This window comes from Glandiceps talaboti, chromosome 6, assembly GCF_964340395.1.
Source record: "Glandiceps talaboti chromosome 6, keGlaTala1.1, whole genome shotgun sequence".
Classification (NCBI taxonomy): Eukaryota; Metazoa; Hemichordata; class Enteropneusta; family Spengelidae; genus Glandiceps; species Glandiceps talaboti.
In genome coordinates, this window is record NC_135554.1 from 25364280 (window position 1) to 25391446 (window position 27167).

General features: G+C 36.9%; 1 protein-coding gene and 1 long non-coding RNA gene across 3 annotated transcripts; one reads left to right on the forward strand and one right to left on the reverse strand.

The window, feature by feature from the left end:
• Nucleotides 1-1767: 1767 nt before the first annotated feature.
• LOC144436072 (serine/threonine-protein kinase PLK1-like) lies at nucleotides 1768-20432 on the reverse strand. Of its 2 annotated transcripts, XM_078124737.1 has the most exons (13): nucleotides 19835-20432; nucleotides 12763-12870; nucleotides 12308-12424; nucleotides 10440-10657; nucleotides 8449-8544; nucleotides 7555-7936; nucleotides 7141-7273; nucleotides 6742-6825; nucleotides 5968-6136; nucleotides 5447-5576; nucleotides 4994-5035; nucleotides 4418-4567; nucleotides 1768-3939 (listed from the first exon to the last, which is right to left on the reverse strand). In XM_078124737.1, exons 1-13 carry the CDS (start codon nucleotides 20057-20059, stop codon nucleotides 3721-3723), a joined length of 2073 nt encoding a protein of 690 aa, XP_077980863.1. In that variant the 5' UTR covers nucleotides 20060-20432; the 3' UTR covers nucleotides 1768-3720. The 2 variants fall into 2 exon arrangements, with proteins under 2 accessions (XP_077980863.1, XP_077980864.1); XM_078124738.1 differs by lacking the exon at nucleotides 4994-5035 and having other exon boundaries at nucleotides 1769-3939; nucleotides 19835-20431.
• An 894-nt stretch (nucleotides 20433-21326) lies between these two features.
• On the forward strand, nucleotides 21327-23556 carry LOC144436753 (uncharacterized). The gene is made up of 3 exons (XR_013480977.1): nucleotides 21327-21720; nucleotides 22490-22590; nucleotides 23381-23556. It is a non-coding gene; the product is annotated as an uncharacterized LOC144436753 (long non-coding RNA).
• Nucleotides 23557-27167: the final 3611 nt, after the last annotated feature.

Below are 27167 nucleotides of genomic sequence, written 5' to 3' on the forward strand. Positions count from 1 at the left end.
CAAGGATTTGTATGCCGGTACAGTATGTGAAATACTGCATGTACTGTGTGTTAAATGGGTTTCAACTCTATCCTGCAAACCACCACCTGTTAATTACCCCAGGGAATATCTCGTTGTGATGTTATTAGACTGATACCCTAAACCTCATTTATTGGTGACTACAGTCGGAATTGCTAAAGGCACCGATCGAAAGATCGTATACTTACCTGCAGGCTAATATATATTTAGATTCACGTACGTGACAGTGTGTATAGTTGAGTCTATCTCACAGCTGTCTTTGTCACATAAAAGCATTTCGTATTATGAAATCGCGACTTCAAGTCATACAAACAATATATCAGACACTCAAAATGAAAAAGACTTTTGGATAAATTTAAGTTTGACGATTATGTATATACATACCCATCAAAATGCTCGGTTTGTATGTAATATACGAAAAGCATATTGCGATATTTTTATCACGGGATAATAATTATATATAGTTTTTTCATTTTATATGAGGAACCCCTGGCCATCTACTCAAATATATTATTCGATCCTGATTTATACTATCACATACAGTCATTATCATCCTCATTTATTTTTTACGGTAAAGTTACAATGAGAAATGGGGCCAGAGTTGTAGAATGTTACAGTTTTTAGTTATTTTACGACTTTAAAACATGGAATTTCTACACACACGAGTGCAATAATAAACAGAAACAATGACTCGTACTAGTAGTAAAGTAATTTCCCCGTAGGTGGCGGTACTATCGAGTTTTTGTTAGGCCATGACCTTTATACCTAACCCCGACCCTTGTCGTCTGCTTCATTACAAATATATAACATTTGGAAAATGCTTGTGACCAAACTGCTAATTTGAATGGGAACGAGGCTGTTGACTAGACTATTCCTCCGACAACAAAGTCGTGTGATGAAAAAAGTCGTTTACAACATGTAGTGTATTTTAACAATTTGTACACAATTCAGTATATGTTGAGTTTTATCTGGAGCTACTCAGTGTGAACGATGATACGTGTACACATGATATATGCCGTCCAGGACGAGTATGATGCATTACGGGAGTTGATCTAAAATGGCGTGCAGATTTGAGGAGGCTGGCCTAAAATGGGAAAGGGGGGGGGGGGGTGTTTCAGATTTGAAGGGTGTGGTTTAAAATAGTAAAATGGGGTGTAGATCACAATTTTGGATTTGGGCAGGTTGGTCTAAAACAGGGGTGCCGATTTGGGAGTTTGGTCTAAAATGGGGGGGGGGGGTTTAGATTTGAAGGGTTTGGTCTAAAATGTGGTGTATATTTGGGGAGGTTGGTCTGAAAAGGCAGTAGATTTGGGTAGGTTGGTCTAAAATGGGGGTGTAGATTTGGGGAGTTTGGTCTAAAATGGTATCAATCCTGCCATTTCATTATTTCTACTGAAAAATTACAATTTACTCGGGATTTTATTTAAATTATAGTGATGATGGACTTAGAGGGCGCTAGTTAATTAAACACAATGGTGACCGCGGGTGACGCTTCTTACTTGTATTTCGATTTGATTGCAAGCAAACTCGTAGAATCTGAAATTGGCGTAGATTATTGTTATGTTTACCATGAAGTAACAGATTCTTTCAAACTTGACAATAACAAATAAAGTCAATATTAAAAATATCAACGGTTAATTGACCATGAGTGTACGCAGTTACACCGACTCAACATTGGTATGCTTGGAAGACGTAAATACAGCATCTGGATTATAACTGAAACCAAAAGACGAGTTAAATATTTGTCTTTTTTCAATTTTATTTCAGAAACAAACAAAAAAGATTTGCAAAACACAAGTAAATGGTAAATTAACCTTACACGACTACCTGAAATGACCCTGGAATGTACATTTCTGCACGTAAACACTGGATATGGTGATCGTACCAGGTGTAAGTGCACCTGGTGGAAAGTAGACTCGTATTCTGACACTGGGGAGATAAATGTTTGACTGTTCGCTAATTGAAATAAGAAGTATAATGAACCACGGTTCACCGATCATGTCTGTTGACAACGGTCATGCAACCATGAAATAATAGATACTTCTCCAAGTTAAACTATCAAACAGTTCGTGCTGTTCGTGAGAAAATAAAACAAAAAAAGCACTTAGATATGTGACGTTTTTGTCATAAAGCATGCAATTGTTCATAAGTACCATCGGACTCGGTCCATTCAGAATGTCTCTCTAAAGACGAGTAGCAGTGGAAAAAAACCAACCCCTTTTAGATACCATTCTTATACAGTGATAATGTGATACCTTTTACAGCATGCAATGTAAAACTGGAATGCAGCTCACAAGGTTTCACCAACATGCAGTGTATAGAGTATACAGTATTCAGTTTAAATGGACGTCACACTCCACGGCACGCATGTCAACTACATGAATGTGCTGTTCTTTTAACAGATGAAAGACTCAATAACATCAAAAATAAGATTTTGAGAATAACACAATCAGTTTTCAATAACTTAGAAATACAAAAAAAAAATCTGTGAAGAGCTTTCCTCCAGCCTGAGAGATGTCCCCTGCTATCACTAATAAATTAAAGCTCACACGTAAATTCAAGACTCTCTTCTGAATACAAGTTGGCTTCGTTGCATTTGAGCGACATTCCTCCCACATTCTTCATCAAGACTCTTGTACAAAACCATGAAAAGAAACGTGCTTGAAGTGAATAGAATCTCCCGGCAAGCATTGGGTAAGAGAGATCTTCAAAAGACTCGGGAAGATATTCAACTACGCTTTACTTATATTACTCTAATTAAATCATTATATAAATTCTAAATATAGTGGCAGTTCTTGTGCCTACATTTCAAAAAAGCATACGCAGCATAAAGAACTCTGTTGCTGGAACGCATTCTTAATTACTTAAATTACAAATAATTGAGAAAAAAACAGCTGCCAAAAAATAATAAATAACTTAATTTATGTAATTCAATCAACAGTACAGTAAATCTGTCAGTATCTTAGATTTGGGCCGAATTACACCCATGTACTGTAACTCTATTCGCTTATAATACCACTAAGATTTCATTTTACATCAGTAAGAAAATAAATTTTTAGTTAACACACCTCATCAGGAAGCCCACATTAAATTCTCGTTTTTAAATCCTTTTCATAACCTTCACTTCATTTAATCATGGAAGGCAATTTAATCAAGTAAAACATTCGTTTCAGGTAGTGAAAGTACAAACAGATGTTTCATCCGTGGAGGTACCCTTCCAATGTTATTCTTTCAGAAAAAAACAAAAAACAAAACAAAAACGTCTTTTGAAACGGAACTACAGATATATCCGTATAGCACCAAAGTTTCGAAATGATCTAAACCTGAAATTCCAATTTCGACCTTGCTTTAGAAGCTAACACTGCATAGTAATCAAGTCATAATCATCATGTAAATTTATGTTAATTTATTCCAAAAGCAAAATATAGTGTGTCTGATGGATACGACTATTCACATCTTAGGAGTGAAAACATGTAAATGACGCAATACACAACTGTGCGCAAAAAATTGACTTTGTACAACCCAACAAATTCAAACAAAAATGACGTTCCCAGTTGTAATTTGGTTCTTGATATCGTCTGCGCGGCACTTTTATTAGAAAATGAGAAGTATAAAAATGTCACCTAGCTCACTTTCATGTCTAAACTTAATGCGCACGAATCAAAACGTCATTGCCGTTACAATTATGCACAAGGCCACTTTTCAGGTCTGTGCTGACGCAGACTCTTGCAACTCGACTATTGATTTGATGGCACTGACAGAAACTAGCATTCTGGCGTAGATGTACGCTGGACAGCCATGATGGGCGACATGCAGTAATCTGTGCGTGTGACAAGTTCTCTCTCCGTCTACATACGTCACAAGATGGTCACTATTGTTATAGCTCAGAACGATTTTAGTGTGGTCTTCACAGAAATTCAACTGTTGAAGAAAAAGAAATGCAATTTATTGGCGCGTGATGAAAATATGTAAATACATATTGCAATCTTCTTGTAATTAAATATCTTAATAAAAAAACGAAAATCCCGTTGAACTGACTTGTTTGGCTTTTTACTATAAGTGCTAGAGGAGTAATACAGTTTTTGATTTGATGTACAGTTTATGGTTGTTTCGCATTTATTCATTGAGGTCGAGAGTCCATGATGATGTCCGATATTTTTCAACCAAACAAAGTCAACAAACACGCATGCATGCAAACAAACAAACAAACAAACAAACAAACACACAGACAAACAAACAAACACATGCAAACAAACAAACAAACAAACAAACACAGTCTGTTCCATGTTCTTTCACTGTCACATTTGTGAGGCAGATATAGTTTGACAAGTTTGTGAATTCAAGTTGATAGTAGACGACAAACACAATGTCGCTTTCATTTGAGTCATGAAACACCTACCTGCAGTGTGCCATTGCTGAGGTACATTATCATTGAGTCTTTAGTTTTGATCCACTTTTGGATGAAAGGTTGAACAGCTGTACCAGGTTCACCTTGAGATAGTTTCTTCTTCGTTGGACTCATCTTTTCCGTTGTCTCAAAATGTCCACCCTAAATCCAAAATAATAAATTCAATCGATTACTCAAAGCAAGGAATCATTCGATGTGTTTACCAAGGAATTGTCTGTAGTGCTATGCACTCTTCGTACAATTGAGCAAGAAATAGCTGGCATATTATATTGGGACTCCAAGGCGTAGCTGATCACTGCTAAAGGTGTGTCATGCACTGCTATAACTTAAGTACATTGCACACACGATCAAAGCCAGGAGCCTCACTTCTAGCTCCAACGTCACTTCCTTGTCAATTGCACGAAAACGGCATGTGAAAATATAGAGGGACAGGTAGTTATAAGGATACACGACATGCAGCTATGGGATATATTTACACTAAAGATCTAATAGTTTAAGAAAGGGAAAGGGGGTAGTTAGAAAAGTAGTTTTTGATATGCTAGTAATTCAGAAAGAAGAGATATTAACCTTTCTTGTCAGCTGAGGACTTGTCAAGACAGTTGTTTCACCCTGTGTACAATGAAAGGAAGACATAGGAGAACGCCAACCACCAAGTTAGAGAAATTTGTTGGACATTTATCATGTTATCAAAGATTATTTCAGAGTACAGGAGAATTGGACTTTTTGTTCATTTTATGGAATTGTTAAGACTTTTTATAGAATAAGGGTGTTAGTGTAGAGGGACGCTGACACCATCTGGAATTTAAATTCGGTTTAAAAACTTATTTGATAGACATTAATGCACAGGAAATTAATTAGTTTGTTTTCAGGTAACATTATTGGTTTAATCAGTGTATACACAACATTCAAAATTCATATTGATCAAACATTGCTATACATGTGAGAAGGACCAGTTGACAGAAAGGTCGATGACCATAACTCGTACAACTCAAAGATCTTGTAGTTTTAAATAAAATTTACCTTAATAAGATGTTCATCCATGTATGTGGCAAAGTAGTCGAGTAAGGTGACTTTGTTTGCTAGTCGTTGAGGTACAGATGACATTCCAAATATTTGTACCCTTCCATCAGCAGCTATGTATTGTACAGTACTAAAGTGACAACAAAATGTAAGGTTAGACCACTTCACAAAGCATAAAACGCAAACACTGTCTTCACAATAAAATTTAAATAAAAAGCAAACACAAACTCTTTAGAGTTAGGGATTAAGTTCTGTGGTTTTGTTGGTATGAGTTTGTTTATAATTGCAATGAAGAGCAACAAATGAGAGGACCCACAACAAGTCTTTACAGCCATGAATATCTAGAATTATAATGGTTTCATTGGACCACTTTGTTATGCAGCTATAGTTCAATCAATAGTAGGATATTTGAAGGATAATATGTATTAAACAGATGTTCATGAAGGGACACACTGAAATCAAATTGATCGAAAAATAGGACAATTCCTAGTACATGTATAAGTAGCAGGGTGTATATTTACCATCTGTCGGGTAGAAAGCAGATTCTTGAGTTATCATTGAACATAACACCAACAGAATTATCAGACAGTTGATATCCAAATCCATACTTGTTGGAGTAATCTACCCACTTCGTAACCCAGACTACTTCTGTTGCCTTTGGGTTGTACTTTGGTGTATTAGTGTAGGGTTCTGAAATGTAAAAGATACTGAAAATTAACAACCAAATATTTACACATTTTCAGAAATGAAGATGATCCTATTCCATTCAGTGACCTTTCATAACTCTAATGTTATCATACTTTGAAATCTGTGACAGGTGTGGGGTGACAGGCCATCTAGTTTGGCCTTACTACTAGTATCTTGCAAGAATGCCCTCCTTAAGTCTCCAATGCCAGTTTGTTTGATTTAATACTTTCAACATCCACTCACTCACTCACTCACTCACTCACTCACTCACTCACTCACTCACTCACTAAAACACACACACACACACTGCCACACTATGACAAACCCATCATATGATAATGAACATTGAGTGTGTTGTTGAAGACACAAGAAACACAACGTAGCCTAATTCTTTTATATGACATTTATGGTCTGTAGCAATTATATCACCCCTCGACCTTCCCTCAAGTCTGGATAAGGAAATGTTAATTATCATTTCCACAGTTAAGACATTTATCAACACACACCAAACTGTATGTTGACCTCTATTAACCTTCAGTGTTTTCAATTCCAAAGTGGATTAAATATTAAACTTCAATGCCAAGAAATGAGAAGTGTTGTTTATTTACCTGACGGCATAAACTTGAGACATGTCATCAACATTTCCTGTACTTTGGATGGTGGAATGTTGTTGGATTTTGGCGCTGATGAACCTGCATAGGAATTGAAATATTCAATTTTGATATTCCAGTAATATTAAATACTTCAAATATACAACAAACGTGACATTATACTACATTTTAGTTATACATGTCTAGATAAAATGAGACATCAATGTGTGTACTCAAGATATAAAGTTATGGCTTTTTTTCAGGGTTTCTAGATGACATTGCAATTACCATGTTTTGTTACAAAAGTGTCAAATTTATCCTGTGACCCTTGTACTCCACACTCTTTTTGGCTAGAAAGTCAATGGTCGTTCTCGAATTACAAGGGTCACACAAAACAAAAAGGTTTTGCATTCTTACCCTTCTCCATTACGGATGAAACAACATTTTTAATCGCATGTGCTATGGGTGATTTAGTCTTTTCTGTACTGCTTTTGTGTTTGCTTGTTGATGGCGGGGTTGGTGGTTTACTCACTCCTGCTTTACTGGTACTCTGTATTGACGTAGAGAAATAAACGATCAGTAACACATAAATACCAAAAAAGAATTGAAAGGCAACATGTCCAGTTGAGATATATACATGTGTATATACATACAGATGAAGCAGACATTCTACTCGGATGACTTGTGCTAGAATACTTTGATGTTGCCGACGAGAGCTGTGATCGATTTTGAACACGAGAAGCATCTTTTGATGTCAGCTTAAGTGGATATGTGATGTAAGAGAAGAGATTAAGGCTGTGAACACTTATCAAACTGGGTTGTCCTTCTCACCTTTGTTCCGGACCTTTGGGCGGAAGCTCTAAGCTGGTGCCACTTAAACGACCATCTGCGTCTGCCTTCGTGTTCTTGAGACTTGAACGCTCCATCAACGACATCAACTTCTCCTTGGCTTGTTGTTGCATACCGTGGAGCTGTTTGGCAGACGGATGGCGGTAATGCTTTTGGCGTGAAGCCACGTGTAAAGAATTCGTGTTGCATTATCTCTTCAAGAGCAGGTCTGTCTTCAGGTTTACTAGTAAATAATTGTTTTAGTAGATCTTTGGCAGAGGAATGTAAACTTGATGGCAAATTGTACTTGTTTGTTCGGACTTTCAAGTAGGTTTCCTTGAGAGTGGTTCCTTCGAATGGAGGTTTACCAACCAACATGGTATACCTAGAAAAAAAAACATATCGCCTTTATTTCCAAGGAAACACGATACAAACTATATTGCAATATGATGCCACGGAGCCGAATACTTCGCAGACAATGTGACAGCGAGAGGTCCGTATCCTACAGAAATGCATTCACATTAACGAAGGACATCTTTTCTTCAGATCAACAGGTACCCTAACATGTCTGCATCTAAAGCTGGCAGACAAAATTTATTCTCTAACGTGTAATCCATTACCTTGCCCTTTTCACCCCATCACGAATCATATGACTTCTCTTATACGTCCCTTACTTGATTCACCGATCGAGATTGACTTTTAATAACCCTTTCTACTCAAACGTCTCCGTCGTGTATTCGTCTCATTTCATTCCAATGTCACATGATATCTTTCGGAGATTAGGCCAGCCTTTAGGCTACGTTTAACTTTTATGATAACTTTCAAAGACCCGGGCGACCTTTAGGCCACATTTGTCAAAAAAGACTTGAAATGACCTCGGTAATAACCACAACTTACATTATGCAGCCTATAGCCCAAATATCAGCTTCATAGCTATGACCAATCTTCTCCAGTACTTCAGGTGCTATGTAATTAGGGGTTCCACATATTGTCCTACGGGATGGAAAATCAATTCTCGTCAACAACCTTGCTGAGTACATTGACACAACAACTAATGACCTCTTGCGATACATATAGTTTCATCTACTCTGAGCTCAGCTTTACCACGCATTTCAGCACAAATGGAATGTGGCGATATAAGGTTCGTCGAGATTCAAGTTTAAAACGAATGATATTCGTATCAGTCAGTGACGCTTGTATTTCGCTCTATTTTTCACGTTACACGTCACCCATTCAAGTTGTCGCATTTCCTCTTTACCCTATAAATACGAACTTATTTCCGTGAATTACTGAGGAACCAGATGCGAAGTATTCTATGTAACACCTATTAGCAGGGTTCGTACACTTAAAGCAAAACAAAATTCCAGGACTTTCCAGGGGTTTTTCGTCAGTTTTCCAGGGGTATTCATATTGATTTTGGCCATTTTCCAGGGGTGTTGACACTAAAGTATATTTTTTGAATGACATCTAATTGTCTGATGTGGACGACAAAAATCAACAACAGTTCCCATATGTCACAAAACATTTTAAAGACAATCGACACTATGCAAGATATTGGTTTCAAAACCACGTTTACACGCTAAGATTAACGGAGAAACCTCTGTCCTACCCCCTAAGTAGCCGTTTCGTCAAGCTGGTGCATTGATCGTGTAAGATTGAGTCGCAGCATTCGTCAGTCTAATTCAGACATATCCAGAAAAATAAATCAAAAACTAAAGTTTGTCCTCGTTATTGTATGGTTTGATGTTACTAGATTTATAAGTCACCTAAAATAATTTTTTTCTTCAAAATTTTGAATAAAAACGTCATTTACGTAACGAAATTTCGAGCTATGAATAACTAAATACATTCATCGCTTGCGTCTCGATGTTTACGTACCGATGCCACGAGTTGCGGAACATCGCGATTTCAACTCAAATTTGACCATTGACGAATGTTACTGTACCGACAACATAAAACAGTAGTTTATTCTTTTAGAATATGTAACACAAATACCCATTTATCGACAAAATAAAAGTCACAACCCGGAAATTCAACTGCACTTCCCTAGCCCTAGCTTGTAGTATCAGTCGACTCGTGCGCCGAACTTGTAACAATTTCTAATCGAGGTTGATGATGCTTTGATACTCGCTACAGTGTTACGATAATCTTGTTAACAGACCTACTGTACATGTTACCCCGGCCGGGACTGTTACAATATCATGTCCTGAAATGATGACTGGGAGATGTACGGAGTAGCAATATATGCAAGATCGAAAGAAACACTGCGGCGCCCATTCAACTAATACGCACGGTCTGTGGGGCAAAGTGTCTCGTGGAACGATCGCTTGACTGTCTGGGTTCAATCGGCGTGAATTTTAATTCATCACCCAGCGTGGCAAATGACTTTGAAAATATTTTGGCGATTTCACATTTACGAGATTCAGAATCATATGAATGGGTGGGCTCGAGCACGGACATGACGATCGTCAATATTAATCGATCGATTGAACATGATCATTTTCCAGGGTTTTCCAGGGGTAGGGCGCATTTTTCCAGGGTTTTCCAGGGTTTTCCAGGGAGGGTTTGAAATTCCAGGGTTTTCCAGGGTTTTCCAGGACCGTGCGAACCCTGTATTAGATAGGTGGACGTGCGCTGCAAGTAAATACAACTGTCATTCTATCCACTTCTTTGATTTCCAATTATAGACACATCAATCGGTCATTGTACAATCACCATGATAACCATTAAGCTTACACCGACAGTTAATTTTACACACACATAAAGACCCTGATAAGAACTAAAATTGGATATATATGTAAAGCACATTCGGAAAGTTGAATGTAAAGAGTTCATGTATCTCTTAACGGCAGGCGAGTGCGAATATCGTAATGACGAATTACTCCTACCTTTTCCTGTCACCATCAAACTCTAATCTTGTTGCTAATCCGAAATCAGCCAGTTTGATTTCCAACGAATCGGACAATAGTATATTTCCAAGCTTAAGGTCTCTATGAATGACGTTCTCACTATGGAGATATCGTACCCCTTCAATAATTTGAAGAAGGAAGAAGCGCACTTCGGGTTCTGTCAGCGTTTTCCGTTGTTTCATTATGTGAATGAGAGACTGCAGGAGGGAGAGAGAGAGAAATAACATGATTAGTCTGAGATTGGTTCAATAGTCCATTACATAAATGTCAAGCCAGCAGCATTTATATTATGTGCATGTACGTAATAAGCAATAACAAGACTGAAAGCTTCGTATACTGACTGCATCACTCTTTGAAAGCAAAATTACATCGATTTTTTTTCCCTCTATGCTTTGCATGATATCACATTATTTTTTTTGCATTCATACCGTTTTGTTATACATGTAACAATACTCTAGAGTCTTCTCCTAAAAATACTCTAGCAGTTTATTCTTATTCTTCATCAATTGAGTTTACATGATGACATCAATACAGTGAGTGAGACTTTAACATAAAGTAGGGTTGACAACTTGTTCATCGTTGGACACCGGAATTGAAACCAAGGTTAGTTTAGGCAACAAACATGTAGACCACTAAAGAAAATAGTGGTCCGACATTCAACTTTCGGTACAACGGAATCGAAACCACTTAAATTAGATGTACACATCGGGGTTACAAGAATATGAAAAAGACGACCCACGCACTCCGGATATGGTGTCATGTGCTGGCGTGATGTAGAGAAATTAATTTAGGAAGATGCCCGCATCTTTATACTATCCAGTATCAAATTGACCCAATATACATTACCGCTGACTGTTGCATATCTGTAACTGAGCACAGATATCATAGCCTAATATTAAAATACGGCTAAAAATATCGACTGTTATTTCCTGTGGGGAACTGAGTTCATGTTCCATCTATGTAGCGGCCCACCCAGAACTCAAAAGTTTAACTGCGCTGTAGCTATAATCAATTGGTATCTATATTTTTTATTCATAACTATATATAGAAATATATGTGTTATGGCTTCCATTTTCGTACACACATCTTTCAAGCAATAGTCCTTTTCAACACGACCCCCCCCCCCCTTGACTGTATTGACTTATGTCACGTCGAACAGCTTGTTTGCTAGTTTTTATTCTGTATGTCGTTCGTCTCTCCCTTTCAAATATATACATGATATATACGACTTAAAAGTGAATGTACATCGATTATTGATAACATTAATCAAGCTAGTTCTGCAGCTGTGTAGCTGCATGCAACTAAAAATATACTCGGGCTGGTGATCACAATTGTCCATCGACATGTTTACAATTCATCAACGGGCAGCAGATGTTAGTATTTGTTACCGACATCTTCACCACATATTGTTTGCAAATCAAGTCAGTCCTTGAATTATTTTTATTTATTTGTTTATATTTTTGTTGTTTTGCAAACATTGCAAATTGTTGGTAAGATCACATGCAAATAAGTAAATATCTGTTGTTGAGAAGGACCGGCGGTCAGTGACACTAGTTGGATGGCCTTGGCACGATGACCGTTGGTAAAACCTAATACCAAGAATAAAATGAACGTATATTTTCTACTAGTATATTTTATGTCATGGCTTAGTAATCGTAAACCGCCATAGCTAATAAGTTGTGCACCGTCAAATGATTGTGATAGTGGCTCTCTCAGATTGCTATGATGATAGTACCAGTCTGTTTGTATCTCAAGTTTGCCCTTCTCATGACCACCATATTAATCATTAGACAGACACGATTACCAAGATGTCAACAAAATGTGTAATGCAATATTTGTTTACCTACCTTTTTATTACATAATTCAAGGATGATATATACATGGTCGTCATCGTCAAAATAGTCAAAGAACTGTACGATGTTACGATGTGACAGCTGCGAGTGTACATCGATTTCTCGTTCGAGCTGTGTCAGGAGAAAAAGGTATATCCAATGAGTAATGGAGGAACCATAAAAACAGACAAAACAGAAGTCGTTAGAAAATACATATTTTTTTTTCTGTCACAAATCATTTTTCCAAAAATAAATGTCAAGGATGATGCCAACAACAACAGTAGCCATGACAACCACTTACAGAATACCACGTCATTTCAGACTTGATACATTGTGTACTTCACTGTTCCGGTAATAATTATAGGACACAATGAAACAAGAGGCTGATGATAAAGAGACCTTGTAGCAGCAAATACGTCAAACTTGTGTAATGATTGATTTATCATTGATTTTTTTCCCTAACACCTTACCTTCTGTCGCTGATGCGGCTTCGAAATTCGAGTTTTTGGTATAATTTTACCAGCGTAAATATCATTTGATAATGATTCTTTCAATTCATAGCAACGGGCAAAACCACCCTGGAAAACAAGAAGGGTAAACAATTATGATTAATTACCATCCAGCAATACGTGTCTATCGGAAAAAAAACCTGATTGCCAACCTTGGGGAGGGTCACGTGTCAGCAACGTGTAATCACTTGGTAAATTGATATTTATTTCGAATTTCCTGGGTTATTCATCATTATTGTTATTATTATTATCAAGCTGGCTTTTTGTCAAAAATCAGACGAAAAGTAAAAAGATCAAGAAATGGAAAATGTAGGAAAACAAAGCTGCAGACAATAAACAATATATTTACTGAATTTTGTTAAAATACCAACAATTAGACATTATACATGTCAATCATACGTCAATTTTATATATACATAATACAGTAACAAGTTGAAATCACGACTCCATTGGGGATGATGAATTTAGGGTACGGACCCAAAGATAATTTCGATTGGATTTACCTGTACGATGTATACAGCTACACAAATGCGTTTACACACACGAGATTCAATACTATTAAGACTGTACGTTATTACGAGTAGGTCATTACATCTAACAAAGCAGTTTTATTTTATTTATTTTTTATTTTTTTTATTTTTTTTAAAACCTGTTCCAGTTGCATCTAGTGCAATGTTAACACTCTCTGTACACATTATAAAACGTAAGCAGCTTAGCAGAACCAGTGCATCGTCCATTGTGTTATTCTAAACAAATTGTACATTCACTCAAGTCAACCCATTCAAGTTTCTATGTTTATACTAATAGGGATTTCATTTTGTCATTCTGATCAGAAATCCTGGCACCTAAAACTCCCTTTTAAAGATGAAAACCTCCAAACAAATACGAAGGGACACGTTCAAACTTGGGAAATGCAGTATTGTGTTTCAATTCAAATGAACACCATTATTTATTGTGTTCAACAAGTGGTAGAAAACAGGATAACAATAGTAAATGAGAATCTCCTTCTAAATACAACTGACACATTTGCATATATAGATACTGACGACGACACGTGCGACAGAAAACACCTTCCTTTGACTACAGAGTTTAACAGTAACTGGGTGAAACAGTACCGTCCACTGTCATAAAGTTGTAACATACCATACGTTACTAAATAACTAATATTGCCACACCACCTTGATTGCTTGAAATATCACTACAAATTATGTTCACTGGCACTGCGAATTGACTTAATATAATATTAGACTAAATAAATTGTGAATACTTGTTGGGTCTATCGCACCCAATGCAGTCTGGAAAGATGTCCTTTTAACTTAGTATTATCTCACTCCCATCAATAAACTGGAAACTCAAACAGGCAGATATGGCAAGAATTCATGACTGCATGCACTCTTTTTGTTTCAATACCTATATATAGTTGAAATACATTTTATCCGACCCACCTACCATCAACTTTATTATTATTATTCACATAAAAAGATGACGAGAGTCGTCAACTTTTCATGTTCTTAAAATGACATTTTAATGCCTTAAAAGCGCGTAAATACACCTTTGTCATTTGACACGACAAATTGAGCTACGTAAATGTGACGAATTTTTTTAATTAATTTTATCTGCCGACTGATATATTCGTTCTTTTTTATTAAACTAATGATATCAATTCCCAGTTGTAAATTACATCTCCAATTCAGGTTTTATAAAGTAAAGTTTTAATATGAAAATTTAATACAAAACCAATATTTTTTTAATGACGCTGTGTCAATTCATGATTCTTGACATGTCATACATTAATGAGATTGATGATCATATCATCACCTGACACCTACACGTACGATATACTGACTACAAGTCGTGGTAAAATCCAATATTATCACCTGACACACCTACACGTACGCGATACTGACTACATTGAAGTCGCGGTAAAATCCAATTATTATCACCTGACACACCTACACGTACGATACACTGACTACAAGTCGCGGTAAAATCCAATATTATCACCTGACACACCTACACCTACACGTACGCGATACTGACTACAAGTCGCGGTAAAATCCAATTATTATCACCTGACACACCTACACGTACGATACACTGACTACAAGTCGTGGTAAAATCCAATATTATCACCTGACACACCTACACGTACGCGATACTGACTACATTGAAGTCGCGGTAAAATCCAATTATTATCACCTGACACACCTACACCTACACGTACGCGATACTGACTACAAGTCGCGGTAAAATCCAATATTATCACCTGACACACCTACACCTACACGTACGCGATACTGACTACAAGTCGCGGTAAAATCCAATTATTATCACTTGACACCTACACGTACGATACTGACTACAAGTCGCGGTAAAATCCAATATTATCACTTGACACCTACACGTACGATATACTGACTACAAGTCGCGGTAAAATCCAATTATTATCACTTGACACACCTACACGTATACGTACACGGTAAAATCCAATATTATCACCTGACACACCTACACGTACGATATACTGACTACAAGTCGCGGTAAAATCCAATATTATCACTTGACACCTACACGTACGATATACTGACTACAAGTCGCGGTAAAATCCAATATTATCACCTGACACCTACACGTACGATATACTGACTACAAGTCGCGGTAAAATCCAATATTATCACCTGACACCTACACGTACGCGATACTGACTACAAGTCGCGGTAAAATCCAATTATTATCACCTGACACCTACACGTACGCGATACTGACTACAAGTCGCGGTAAAACCCAATATCACCTGACACACCTACACGTATACGTACACGGTAAAATCCAATATTATCATTATAGTGATCGCAGAGAATAGTGATCCATGAGGAAAGCGAACGAGTAGAATTACAGTCAATGTAAACGGACAGCGCAGTAACTAAACACGACGGCAATCGATATTAATACCTGGGGGCCAATGAGTGCCATTTCAGTATTAATGTAATATACGGGGCGATTCTTCCCGCCCTAAAATGTCGTCTGTTCGTTTTATATCACACTGAAATGTTTTATTGAAAATAATCCGACGACAGTATTCAAGACTAACACCAATTTGATGAGTTAGTCTACAATTTCAACAGTTTGTCTCTTCACCATAAAAAAAATTTAAAAAATACCTCTACGATAATAAAGCTTATTTTATCATCGTAATGACTGTTGAAAAAATTCCGAGAAGTCATTAGAAAATTTATAAATCATCCAATGGCGTCATCTTTAGGCTAAAATAATCATAAAATTCAATCATGCATATATTTTTGTAGAAATGAAGGGAAATGTGCCAGTTAAATGAGAATTTTTTGTTTCTGTTTTAAAAAATGCATCAATATGTTGAAGCTGGATATTCTTGAAATTGGGAGTGATATACGATCATTAAAAAAACGTTTTTAATTTTCAGGTATCATCGAGCCTTCCATTTAGTGACCGATTTTCGGCATTTGACCTTCTTGCATGTTTATATCCCGGCTGTATTCATGCAATGCCTGACGGAGTCATGCAATGCAATGGCTGGGATGGTATTTTTTCATCCCATACATAATACCTGTATATATTTGCACCGATGTGGTACATGTTTTTGGGTCTCCTTTGTAACTATCATAAGGAAAATAGCACACTTGTTTTATATACGTATATAACAATGTGGTAGTTTGGTAACCGTGGTGGATACATTGGTTTGTTACTTGGGTTCAATATGTCAACTCTCTGTCATGTGGTCGTCAGAAATGTCGACAGTATAACACCATGTCAATGACGACGATTTGTCAATGTCTATTTGGCCACCTCACTATAAGCCGGGTTAACACTATGGCAAATTGTGAAATGTCGATACGTGTTCGGAATGTCCTGAAAATACACAAATAGCCGTCAATACAGCTGTGGAAATAGACATTTTGTAATAGTGATCATTGAGTATTTTTACTAGTATGTGTGTTCAATACATGATAAGGCTACGAATCTTTAACAGAAATGGTGAAACCGTCGAAGGGATTTCTGTAGAGCAGAGGTCACTTTGATGCCGTACGAGATACCATGATACTCGGGGATGAAACTTTAACCAATTCAAGGATACGTCAGAATTTTGGCCTTCGTGTTTATTTTAAACTGTTGATTCAGGAGATAGTCCTTCAGACGAGACAAAGTTGAAAAATACACAATTGATATTTTCATTGACTGGGTGACTTCTGAAAGAAAGGAACTTGAATATATATACAGCTCCGTTGATAACAAAATGATCTGAATATGAATTCATAGTCGTGGATTGAGATCAAAGGGCACACAAGATAAAGTTCGATACCATATCGTTGTGTTATTATGGGGAATGGTTCAACGGACGATCTGACAGTGAGCTGCACCACTGTATAAACAAATCTTTGCATACTTCATAGAGCAGTCTGCAATCTTAAAATAATGAGTTCTTGTTTTTTGCATACATCATTAACATATCATATTGCCTACTTTTGATTTTTTTAGTCTACTTAAATTGATACAGAATGTTAGAACGTGACGCCTGCTTGCTCTATAAAAGGCTGACCCAGGATTGCATTCTGCAATCTAGCAATGGCTGCCAAGGGTATCAGTTTGCATCCAATTGGCAATATATATTCTACTTCAGTTGAAACTTGATGTCAGGCCAGATGTCTGAACTGCATATGAGTCAATTTAATACTAATACTGATACTAATATATATATATATATATATATATATATATATATATATATATATATATATATATATATATATATATATATATATATATATATATATATATATATATATATATATATATATAGTCCTCCAGACCTATAACAGAATATAGCAGACTATGTATATATGTACATAAAGTGATATATAATATCACTGCAGGCACAGAATAGGGTATGTAACCACACTAGAGACATCGACAAGTTTTGCAAATAAACAAAGAACGGTAGCTCACCATGTCATTTCGTTAGAAAGATTACAGTTAAAATAGTTTGGTTTCGGTTACCCAACCCCACCTAGTTTTTCACTTCCGACCCTAAACTTGTTTATGCGAGAGAAAAAATAATAAAATCGCGAAAATTGTGAAGTCTTACAAGAAATAGTGAATGTGGAAACTGACATCAAATTAAAAAGACAATATAAAACTGTTCTTCCAATCTGTAATGGCTGTACATCTGATGAGAAGAAACCAATAACACAGGGGCCATATGGAAAACAACGGAAAATATAACTACCTGAACTAGACACTCACACATGAAAAAAATAATTATTTCAAAAAATCTACCCACCCCACCTATTCTAAAATTGAGCGTAATAGGAAGCATACTAATTAAGGAAGCTATTACATCAACAACATATTAACTACTATTCACACCCTGATTCACAATTCCAAGATGTCCACACAATCAGACAGTACAAGGTGGACAAAAGCTGATCCAAATTACAATCATCTTTTCTAAAAAATAAAATGTATAACTGTTCGAATATAACGGCTTTCCTCATTAGTATGTGTGCGGCACATCGGGTGTGACCCAGCAAGTACTTGTTGCTTTGTTATCATGTAGATTTTTGCACTTATATTTTAACACAAACCGACTTCTTTTGTTTCACAAATAACTCTGTATGAAATGTTATATACCTATGAATGTCGACCCATAAATGTGATTTCCAGGGAGCAGACTACATGATGAGTGCTGCCTTATACTCGTACTTCGGTTAAATTAGACAGTGACAAAGGAACTGAATCAGTCACATCAGCTCTCGCGATGACTGTTGCTCGCGGGTAAACAAACAATACCTGATGAAAACGACCCAGTTAATTTGTGCTCATAATTATCGAGGCGTTCTTAATACCTCATTTCAGACTTGTTCAATGTACTGGGATCGACCTAGTTATCACAGTATGCTACCTACAGAATATCTACATGTACAAGTGTGATCAATCCGATAAATATGCTTGTAAAACAGTTGCCGGAGTGGAAAATTAGGTACCTGGGAAATGATATGCGCAGCTGGTTTGACACACGTAATATACGCAATGTGCTTATCACCGAAACCCCTTCCATTCTGCAACATGGTACATGAATGCTTTACATTGCATTCATTACGAGGTTTATATGTTTTGAAATACTTTGTTCATTTTAATTCGAAGTACAATGACTTGTCTGTCAACCTTATCAACTGTCATCTTTCTTGTCGGTGTGAATGATATCTCTGCGACAAAAGTTATTTCCGTTCTCTATATCATACCTGAGATAGTCAAAATATATTATCATACGAAACCTAACACTGGTTCGGATGGTATGAATTTTCTATGTATAACTCGGCCCCTTAGTGCCATGCCACAACGAAATGACGGAAATGTCTAAACCATGTATCAACATATCAAAGATCCCTTTGTCCCAATCATCAACTTACATGTACAATACAGTATATTGTAAGGTGACTGAGGACTCCGGTTAAAATCACGTATCCGCCGGCTGTCTCGTTATACGTATGAGGGCCAATTCAGTCCGAGCGACCTTCTACAATGTTCTAGATCTTTTCAATAACCATGTTATCATATGACCCCAACACTGTGGTTTCAAATGGTCATTCGTCTACAATGGCTGAATGGCTTCCTTTAGTATTGTACACAAGTGGTGCTTATTCTTCAATTTCGTGTATTGCATGCATGTGTCTGACGTGGAGAGCGACGCGACGGTTTGTTTCCTTGCCCGTCTACAAACCATTATTCAAACACGTCTGCCTCATACAATGTACTTCAGTCGGTTACTATTAGTACCCGGTATTAGTGTCTGAGAGGATATACGGTTTAGGTAACTCTAATTTACTGGAAAATTACGAAATCTTCAAAATTCGCTTTACCATATGCTAGTACACAAAGAAGACATTAAATGACATTACGACACGACAATGTGACATTTGTTACTACTCATACATTTCATTCTAGACGTCGATTTTATGATTCACACAGGGTGTCAACTGAGGAAGGGCGATAACCTTACCTTTCCCATCAAACGACCACGGGCATATTGTTTACCAGTGTCGGGGTCGACTATGACACTTGGTGCAGTGTCAGCACTCTCTGCTACTAGTTTGTCGGTGCTGCCTTTTGCGCTCGCTGGTTTCAATTCGAGCCCATTATTTCCCGGTTCGATTTGTTTCTCCATGTGTTCTTTGACATCCTTCATTCGAGCTGTGACTGCTTGCCTGGCTTTGGATAGTATCATATGATGTACGAGCGAATCGGTTATGAATCACGGATAGTCAAGGGTAATTCCTTATTCCGTGAGGCCGTTCTGAGGAAAACTCAACAGTGACAAGTCAACAAACGGCTGTTAAAAACCACGTGTTAATTGTGAGTATGAATAAAACAGGTGTCCCGGTTGATTGTCAATACGAGAGAGACTTGTGAAGGACACGTTCAGAATATCGTAAATTACTCAACTTCTCCTCGGGAAATAATCAGTTATTTCTTGTGTTCCACTGGTGTGTGTTGATAGTGCTTATCTTGGCGTAAACTCGATGAATGGGTGTATTTTGTGTAAGACGGCCCTTAGCTACTCCACACAAACAGCTATTGGCATGTAAAAATACCTAATGACTTCTATTCATATGCATGCAGTAACACGGTCTCTGATTGGTTTTTGAAGATGGTGTGGTTGATGTATTGTCATGACAGGTTGTCACGGGAATGTCCTTTTAGCACCAACCATTTTTTCAAGGGGTTGAGGGTATCATATACGATTGCCCTGGTCATTAGCAATTAAATTATGGTGTTCCGTTCTGGATGTAAACGTGCAACCGAAAGTTACTGGTCTAAAGTATACGTTGTACACAACCTTCATACGGTAAATTGATTTTACGAACTCGATGTTTTGAAACCAAATAGTATGGTTTAAACATCACCCCTATTGATACGGATCCCATGCATACTCCATATTAGGAAAAAGTATACAAATACGTCAGTAGATAGGCGTGGCTACTGACACCTGACCTTGCAGAGAATACAACTACGCAATACATGGACGGCAATACGTCTATCCCACATACCATGGACTCTATCTAGGACGTACCTGCACTTTCGTATCATATGTTCTCAAAATACTGAAATGTTCCGGTGATGAATTCCTGAAATATGCATCAAATGAATTCATGACAGGAAAAGTGCATCCCGCTTATGCCAAGAAATTATAAATAGTGGAGAAATGACGTGACCTTTCTTGATGAAGATGACAGCGAGCAACGATAACATCATACATACATATATTTACATTTGTTATACAAATACATTGTAATTCCATTGTTTTATGTTTGTTTACCAGGACATTTTATTTTGAGACACTGAGTAAGAGAACTGAACCCACACAAACATTCCACAAATATTGTAGGTACTTCTGCACTGTCAGCATCGCTTACTATATATGTTACGAGTAACACTATATCTATGAGTGTGTGTCTGAAACTGACCGAAATTTAACTGTGACACATTCATATGATATGCAGAGGGTCATTGCAAACTCAGTAGTGCAAAACAGACGTGGGCGACTTTAGTCGATCCTTATATTTACACTTCAATTAGTGAATGAACGAGGAATGCAAGAAATTTGTAAAACTTGATATTACTGAAAATATACATTTTACTCAGCATGGAAATATTCAAAACCACTTGACGATACGTTAGGCTGGGGGTTAGATGATAAGATGTCTACAACGTTGAACTTTTCAATCGTTTTCTCTCAGAATTCATGCCATATATTTCTCAAGTGTACAGTGCTTTTCTAACAAGACACAGTAATAATTTGCATTCTCGCTTAAAAACGCTCCATTTGCGGAAACCATGACGTTCTACCATTCTTGCCAAGTGAGAAAGGCTGGTAGTCTTACGAAGGTGCGTAGAACAATACAGCATGGCTTCAAGGTTCGCTGCAAGGCTACATTTTCATAGCGTTTTGGTTGAAATGTCAATACTAAAGTAAATGTAGCCATAATAAATATCTGAATATTATGATATTGTTGACTGTACGCCATGCATTATGATGGTCAACGTCACTACATCTCATGATATTGGTCAATCATCGCGAGATCATGATTACATCCTTATGCTTTTGAATTAAGTCTATATATATATATATATATATATATATATATATATATATATATATATATATATATATATATGTGTGTGTGTGTGTGTGTGTGTGTGTGTGTGTGTGTGTGTGTGTGTGTGTGTGTGTGTGTGTGTGAGCGTGTGTGTGTGTGTGTGTGTGTGTGCGTGCGTGCGTGCGTGCGTGCGTGCGTGTGTATTCTAACTGTTGATTATAACATGTTGATTTGGGACATCGTCGGTTTTGCTCCTAGCCCAGTCTATTAGTTGTGTGTCCGTACTATTAACAAGTGCGTGTAGTCATGTAGCCCAGTACTGTAGAAGTCTGATGGAAATTTACTAACACTTCTTTTTATATGTAATTACTGGTAGTGCAGGCACCTGCGGCCAGCTATCTATTGGGTGTATAGGCATTTTGTAAAAACGAAACATATGGCCATCAACATTGATAAAGTAATGAGCAGAATGACTTGCAGGTAATCTAAATACAATGGCTATGGTTGAAGCATATCACTGAATGACCCGAGACATTGTTTCTTGTTTTCAATGGCAGGGGAACTCCTATGAAAGAGTGTTTTGTCCACTACAAACAACTAACAATGGAAGAAATAACATCTATCACCATTGTGCTACCCTGGCCTGGCGACATGGACAGTAAGTAATGTTAACCTCGCATTGTTTAATTGAAAGTGCCAATGAATTCGTTGATTGTTGGTTACGTTATTTTTGCATTTTTTATAATACGACATACTTTGATTTAAAATTTGCATAACAAATCTTGGGTTTCAATTCACATGTCCGATCTTTTACATGTAATAACGCCTAACTCAAAACACAGATGTTAAGTTTCAATTAGTATAACATATCACGAAATTCGTCCCACTCGTGTGAAAGATCAAAAGTTAGAATTCGCACGATAGATCTCCGGCTATTATTTACAATAAAATTATAATGCTGAATAAATTTTGAAATTTTGTTTATCATCTGCCCCCAAAAAATCATGTCACACTTCAGGTTTTCGATTGTACGTCAGACTACTAAAAAGAGTGTTACACTAAGTCCTCGCCAAAGAAACATAATACATTGTAGAAACAACAAACAATTGCTGACAAACTTTCTGCGACTGTGACGAAAGATAATGCTTTCAGAAATTTAAGCTGAGCTGTACAAAAACAAAACATTTATTAGTATATTTAATATGGTGTTAATAAACAACAATAAGGAAAAATCTTTATGGCATCATCTGGAAATATTTATGCAAATCAGCTCTGACCTCTGAGTGTATAATATCGTGGGTTATGTTTAGTGTCATATCACAATACACTACGAAATTCTAAACCATGCACTGTATATGTATTTACAATGCCTTTAATTTACCAACCAGTGTGTTTGACTCACTGACATTACACTTCCATGTCATAAAGTTTTATATATTTTTTGTCAGGGTACATGGTTATTTCTGAACATGATAACGGAAGGAGCGTGTCACGTGACTGCGACGACATCGACGTCCCCTACTGAATTCCCTGTGCTTGTCCATCTATAGAGAATAACAAATTGAAAGATAATTTTATATAAACATCAGAAGGTCAACAAGCAACATACCGTGACGAATCACAATCAATCTACCAATCATAATACAAGCTTTTTGTATGTATGTATGTATGTATGTATGTATGTATGTATGTATGTATGTATGTATGTATGTATGTATGTATGTATGTCTCTCTACACACACACACTGTACAAACATATGCGCGTGCGTGCATGCGTGCGTGCACGCGTACGTACGTACATACATACATACATACATACATACATACATACATACATACATACATACATACATACATAAGTGAGTGCATAGTTAGGCAGGCAAACAGTTTGGCAGAGAAACAGTTAGGTAGGCAAGCCTTTAGTTAAATAGATGTTTGTGCATCATGAATGATGAATGGTTTTGTGACGATATTATTCGCAGTGAAAAGTTATATCATCTACATTCTTATTTCCCCATTCTTTGTGATAAAACGTAATTCGTGTAATTACTATATATTATTATATATTTAATTATTGTATATTTCCAAGACAACGGTGCGTGTAAACAAAGTTATCAAAATTGTGTGATTCATTAAACACGTATTCAGTTCCTCGAGGCCTATATATCTCCCTCCAACTGTGAATGTTGTGAGGTCTGTCCTAAATACGGATATTCTTGAAGTCAATGGCCGACCCTTTCCCATGGTGTTGACTTCCACAATTCATGAAGTTATTTACAATTCGCAGAAAATATGACATCATAAGACTGGAATGACGATAGCGTGTGTCGGGGATATCGGATACTATTCCTTCAATCTGTACCCCCTTGACGGGTCATCAGTCCCAAATCTATAGTTTATGGAACTCTATATACCAATTTCTTCTTTGAACACACTAGTCTGGATGCCAGCATGTATCGAATCATCTCTAAAGATTCGATGAAGACTATGAACACATAGACGTACACACTCACCAATCCAGCTGTGGTGCAAATTAGCTATTGATTTCAAATCTTCGATTTTCAGCAGAGATGTTCTGATATTCACAAGAAAACGCTTCTACATCATATACACCCACTTACGAAACTGACATTGCAAGATGAGCTGTACACTTCAAAGGACATGCACAATTTGAACGTACATTGTAGGATCTTAGAAACAGTGTAAAATTGCATTGGTCTGTATCGTAGATTATCATTTAAAGTAATGGTTCTACCTCGATGAATCAGAAGAATACGGAGCCACAAAGATTACATTCTACTAGGGCGGTCCTAGAAATGTATTTTAGAGAAAATATCGTAAATTGGCGTCATCGAGGTTACTCGATCCGGGCAGTATGGCGAATTTATTGATTAATTCAACCTTTGACCTGTGAGATCACGATATGCCTAAGGTATTGATATGTCTGGGTTTGGCGATGATGACTCAATACGTATCTTGTGGATAATCGCTATGATTCCAGAATTTGAGCAAACTGATGGAATAAAATTTGCGTGTGTGTATATATATAATAAAAGTTCAAACCACGTACGTGGTTGATGCAGAAAACATTAATTCTACCGGCTGGATCGACAAGCTGTCGCCAAATTGATAAATGTTACCCTACATCATAGGTGGTTCACTTCCTGTTCTCAAAGATCGAACACGGCCGTCACACACTGGTACCAAATTATAAATCGCCCTTATTGCAAATAGGCGTGCTCAGTGTGTACCATGAACTAGCTAGTACGTGGTTCACATTCTACAACATAGAATGACCCTTAACCCTTGGTCTGGATTTATTAAAACATTTTCATATCATTAATGTCATTGTATACAATTTGTTCAAGGAGAAAACTACAACAGACTGTGAGTTTTCCAATCCATTGCAAATCTATTTTTAGATGCCTTCATGAAGTTTCCCCATTGCAGAAAATCCCGGCAGCATTTATTATTCAAAAGTAATTTCCTCCAAATATACATTTTCACTTGAGTGCGTCTTAGCTTAATTCAACTCTGGATATCCCATTTTCCTGACTGACTTTACCATTAAGATACATTTTCAGTGTCATACAGTCCTGTCTACATGTACTTTCGTGAATAACCCGGGGCCAAAAGATAAGTTTTTATCTGGGCCAGGCCCACCCCTCACTTGTAACGTGGCGTCGTACAACAACACGAGTCATCCTCTCAGTACAGTGTTTGCAATAATACAGACTAAAAAGTATAATGGGCAGACGTGCTTTGCCGGCCGTCACGAAAATTCTTTTCTGTCAATATAGAGCTGGAAAATCGGACGTCAATCTTTTACATTGAACGACAAAAGGTTTTTAACATATGAGGTGGTGGGAAAGGATCGCAATTTATAGAATGTATGATATGGCGAAACATTTTGAACTTGAATTTGAGATGAATAACAAATCCATGATGAAGAAAATATTCTCCTCCTTGAACTACAGAAACTTGTTAATTTGGTTCAGCCTACTGCTTGACCAAGACAGAACGGAATATATATGGCAGTTAGAGACATTATTGTTGTGATTTACTAACCACAAATCGGCGCCACGTGAAATAAACATGAATATGCCAGCGGGTAAAATATCCATAAACAGTATGTTTTTATCTATTGTACACGATTGAATGAGTTCAAAATGGTGAAACCATACAGTTTTATGTTACAAAACATTAGGACAGATGTTGGTGTCGTATTAGCTTGTCAGTTTTGTTATCCCACGGTTATTTACGATTCATACTGTATGGAACCTTTAGATTCAATCTGCATCCTTCAATTCAAAACGGAAGAAGGCAATATTTTGTTCACCATAGAATTTAGGTAAAGGTCACTATCTTCATATATGCTTTTGTTTGAATATCAGTAAGAAAAATTCCAAAATATTAAAATGAACCCCTTCAATACTTCTGTGACTCAGTTATCGATGTAGGCTCCGAGATGTCATTTCCAATCTTATGTTGACGCTGCCGTTTTAAAAAATTATTTATTGTATTACGCTATAAAGGCCAATGTGGGCTAATGTGTTACCTTAACAACGCCGGAGGACATGATACGAATTCTTGTGAATCTACCCCAAGCTTACAACCAAGAAATGCTCTTTTGACACTCCTTGTTTCTCGTCTAGTGACGTAGGCTTTTATTTTTGCTATGATCGACCTGTTACATTGCTCCTTTGTTTTGTTTTGTATTTTGGTTGCTAGGTGTCTCCGAAATTTACTGTGGCTAGATTTAGGTATTCTTCAATTCGAGAATGTAGTTGCGACTATTTGCTTCCAATCAGAAGAAACAGTTGCTAGTATGTGTTATCCAATCAGCTGATAGGAAATAGTTGCAACTGTGTGTTGGCCAATCAGCTGAGAGAAAATAGTTGCTAATATGTGTTGCCTATTAAACGTTGTGAATATTGCTAGTAGACTATGTGTTGTCCAAACAGCTGAGAGGAAATATAGTTGCTACTATGTGTTGTTCAACGGTACTGAAGATTGATACTATGCTTGTGAACTTGAAATGCCATTCATGTCAATACATGTCGATATGATACACATTATGCTGATTATATAATCAGCAACGTATTCTCAACAAATTGGTTAGTTGCCAATAATTGCTTTTATTTCGGTGTTACGTTTTATCAGAAGCTCCCAAAGGAAAATAACCACCTCAAACTGTGTTTATAGTTTTGTAACATTTCATCATTTCGTTCATTA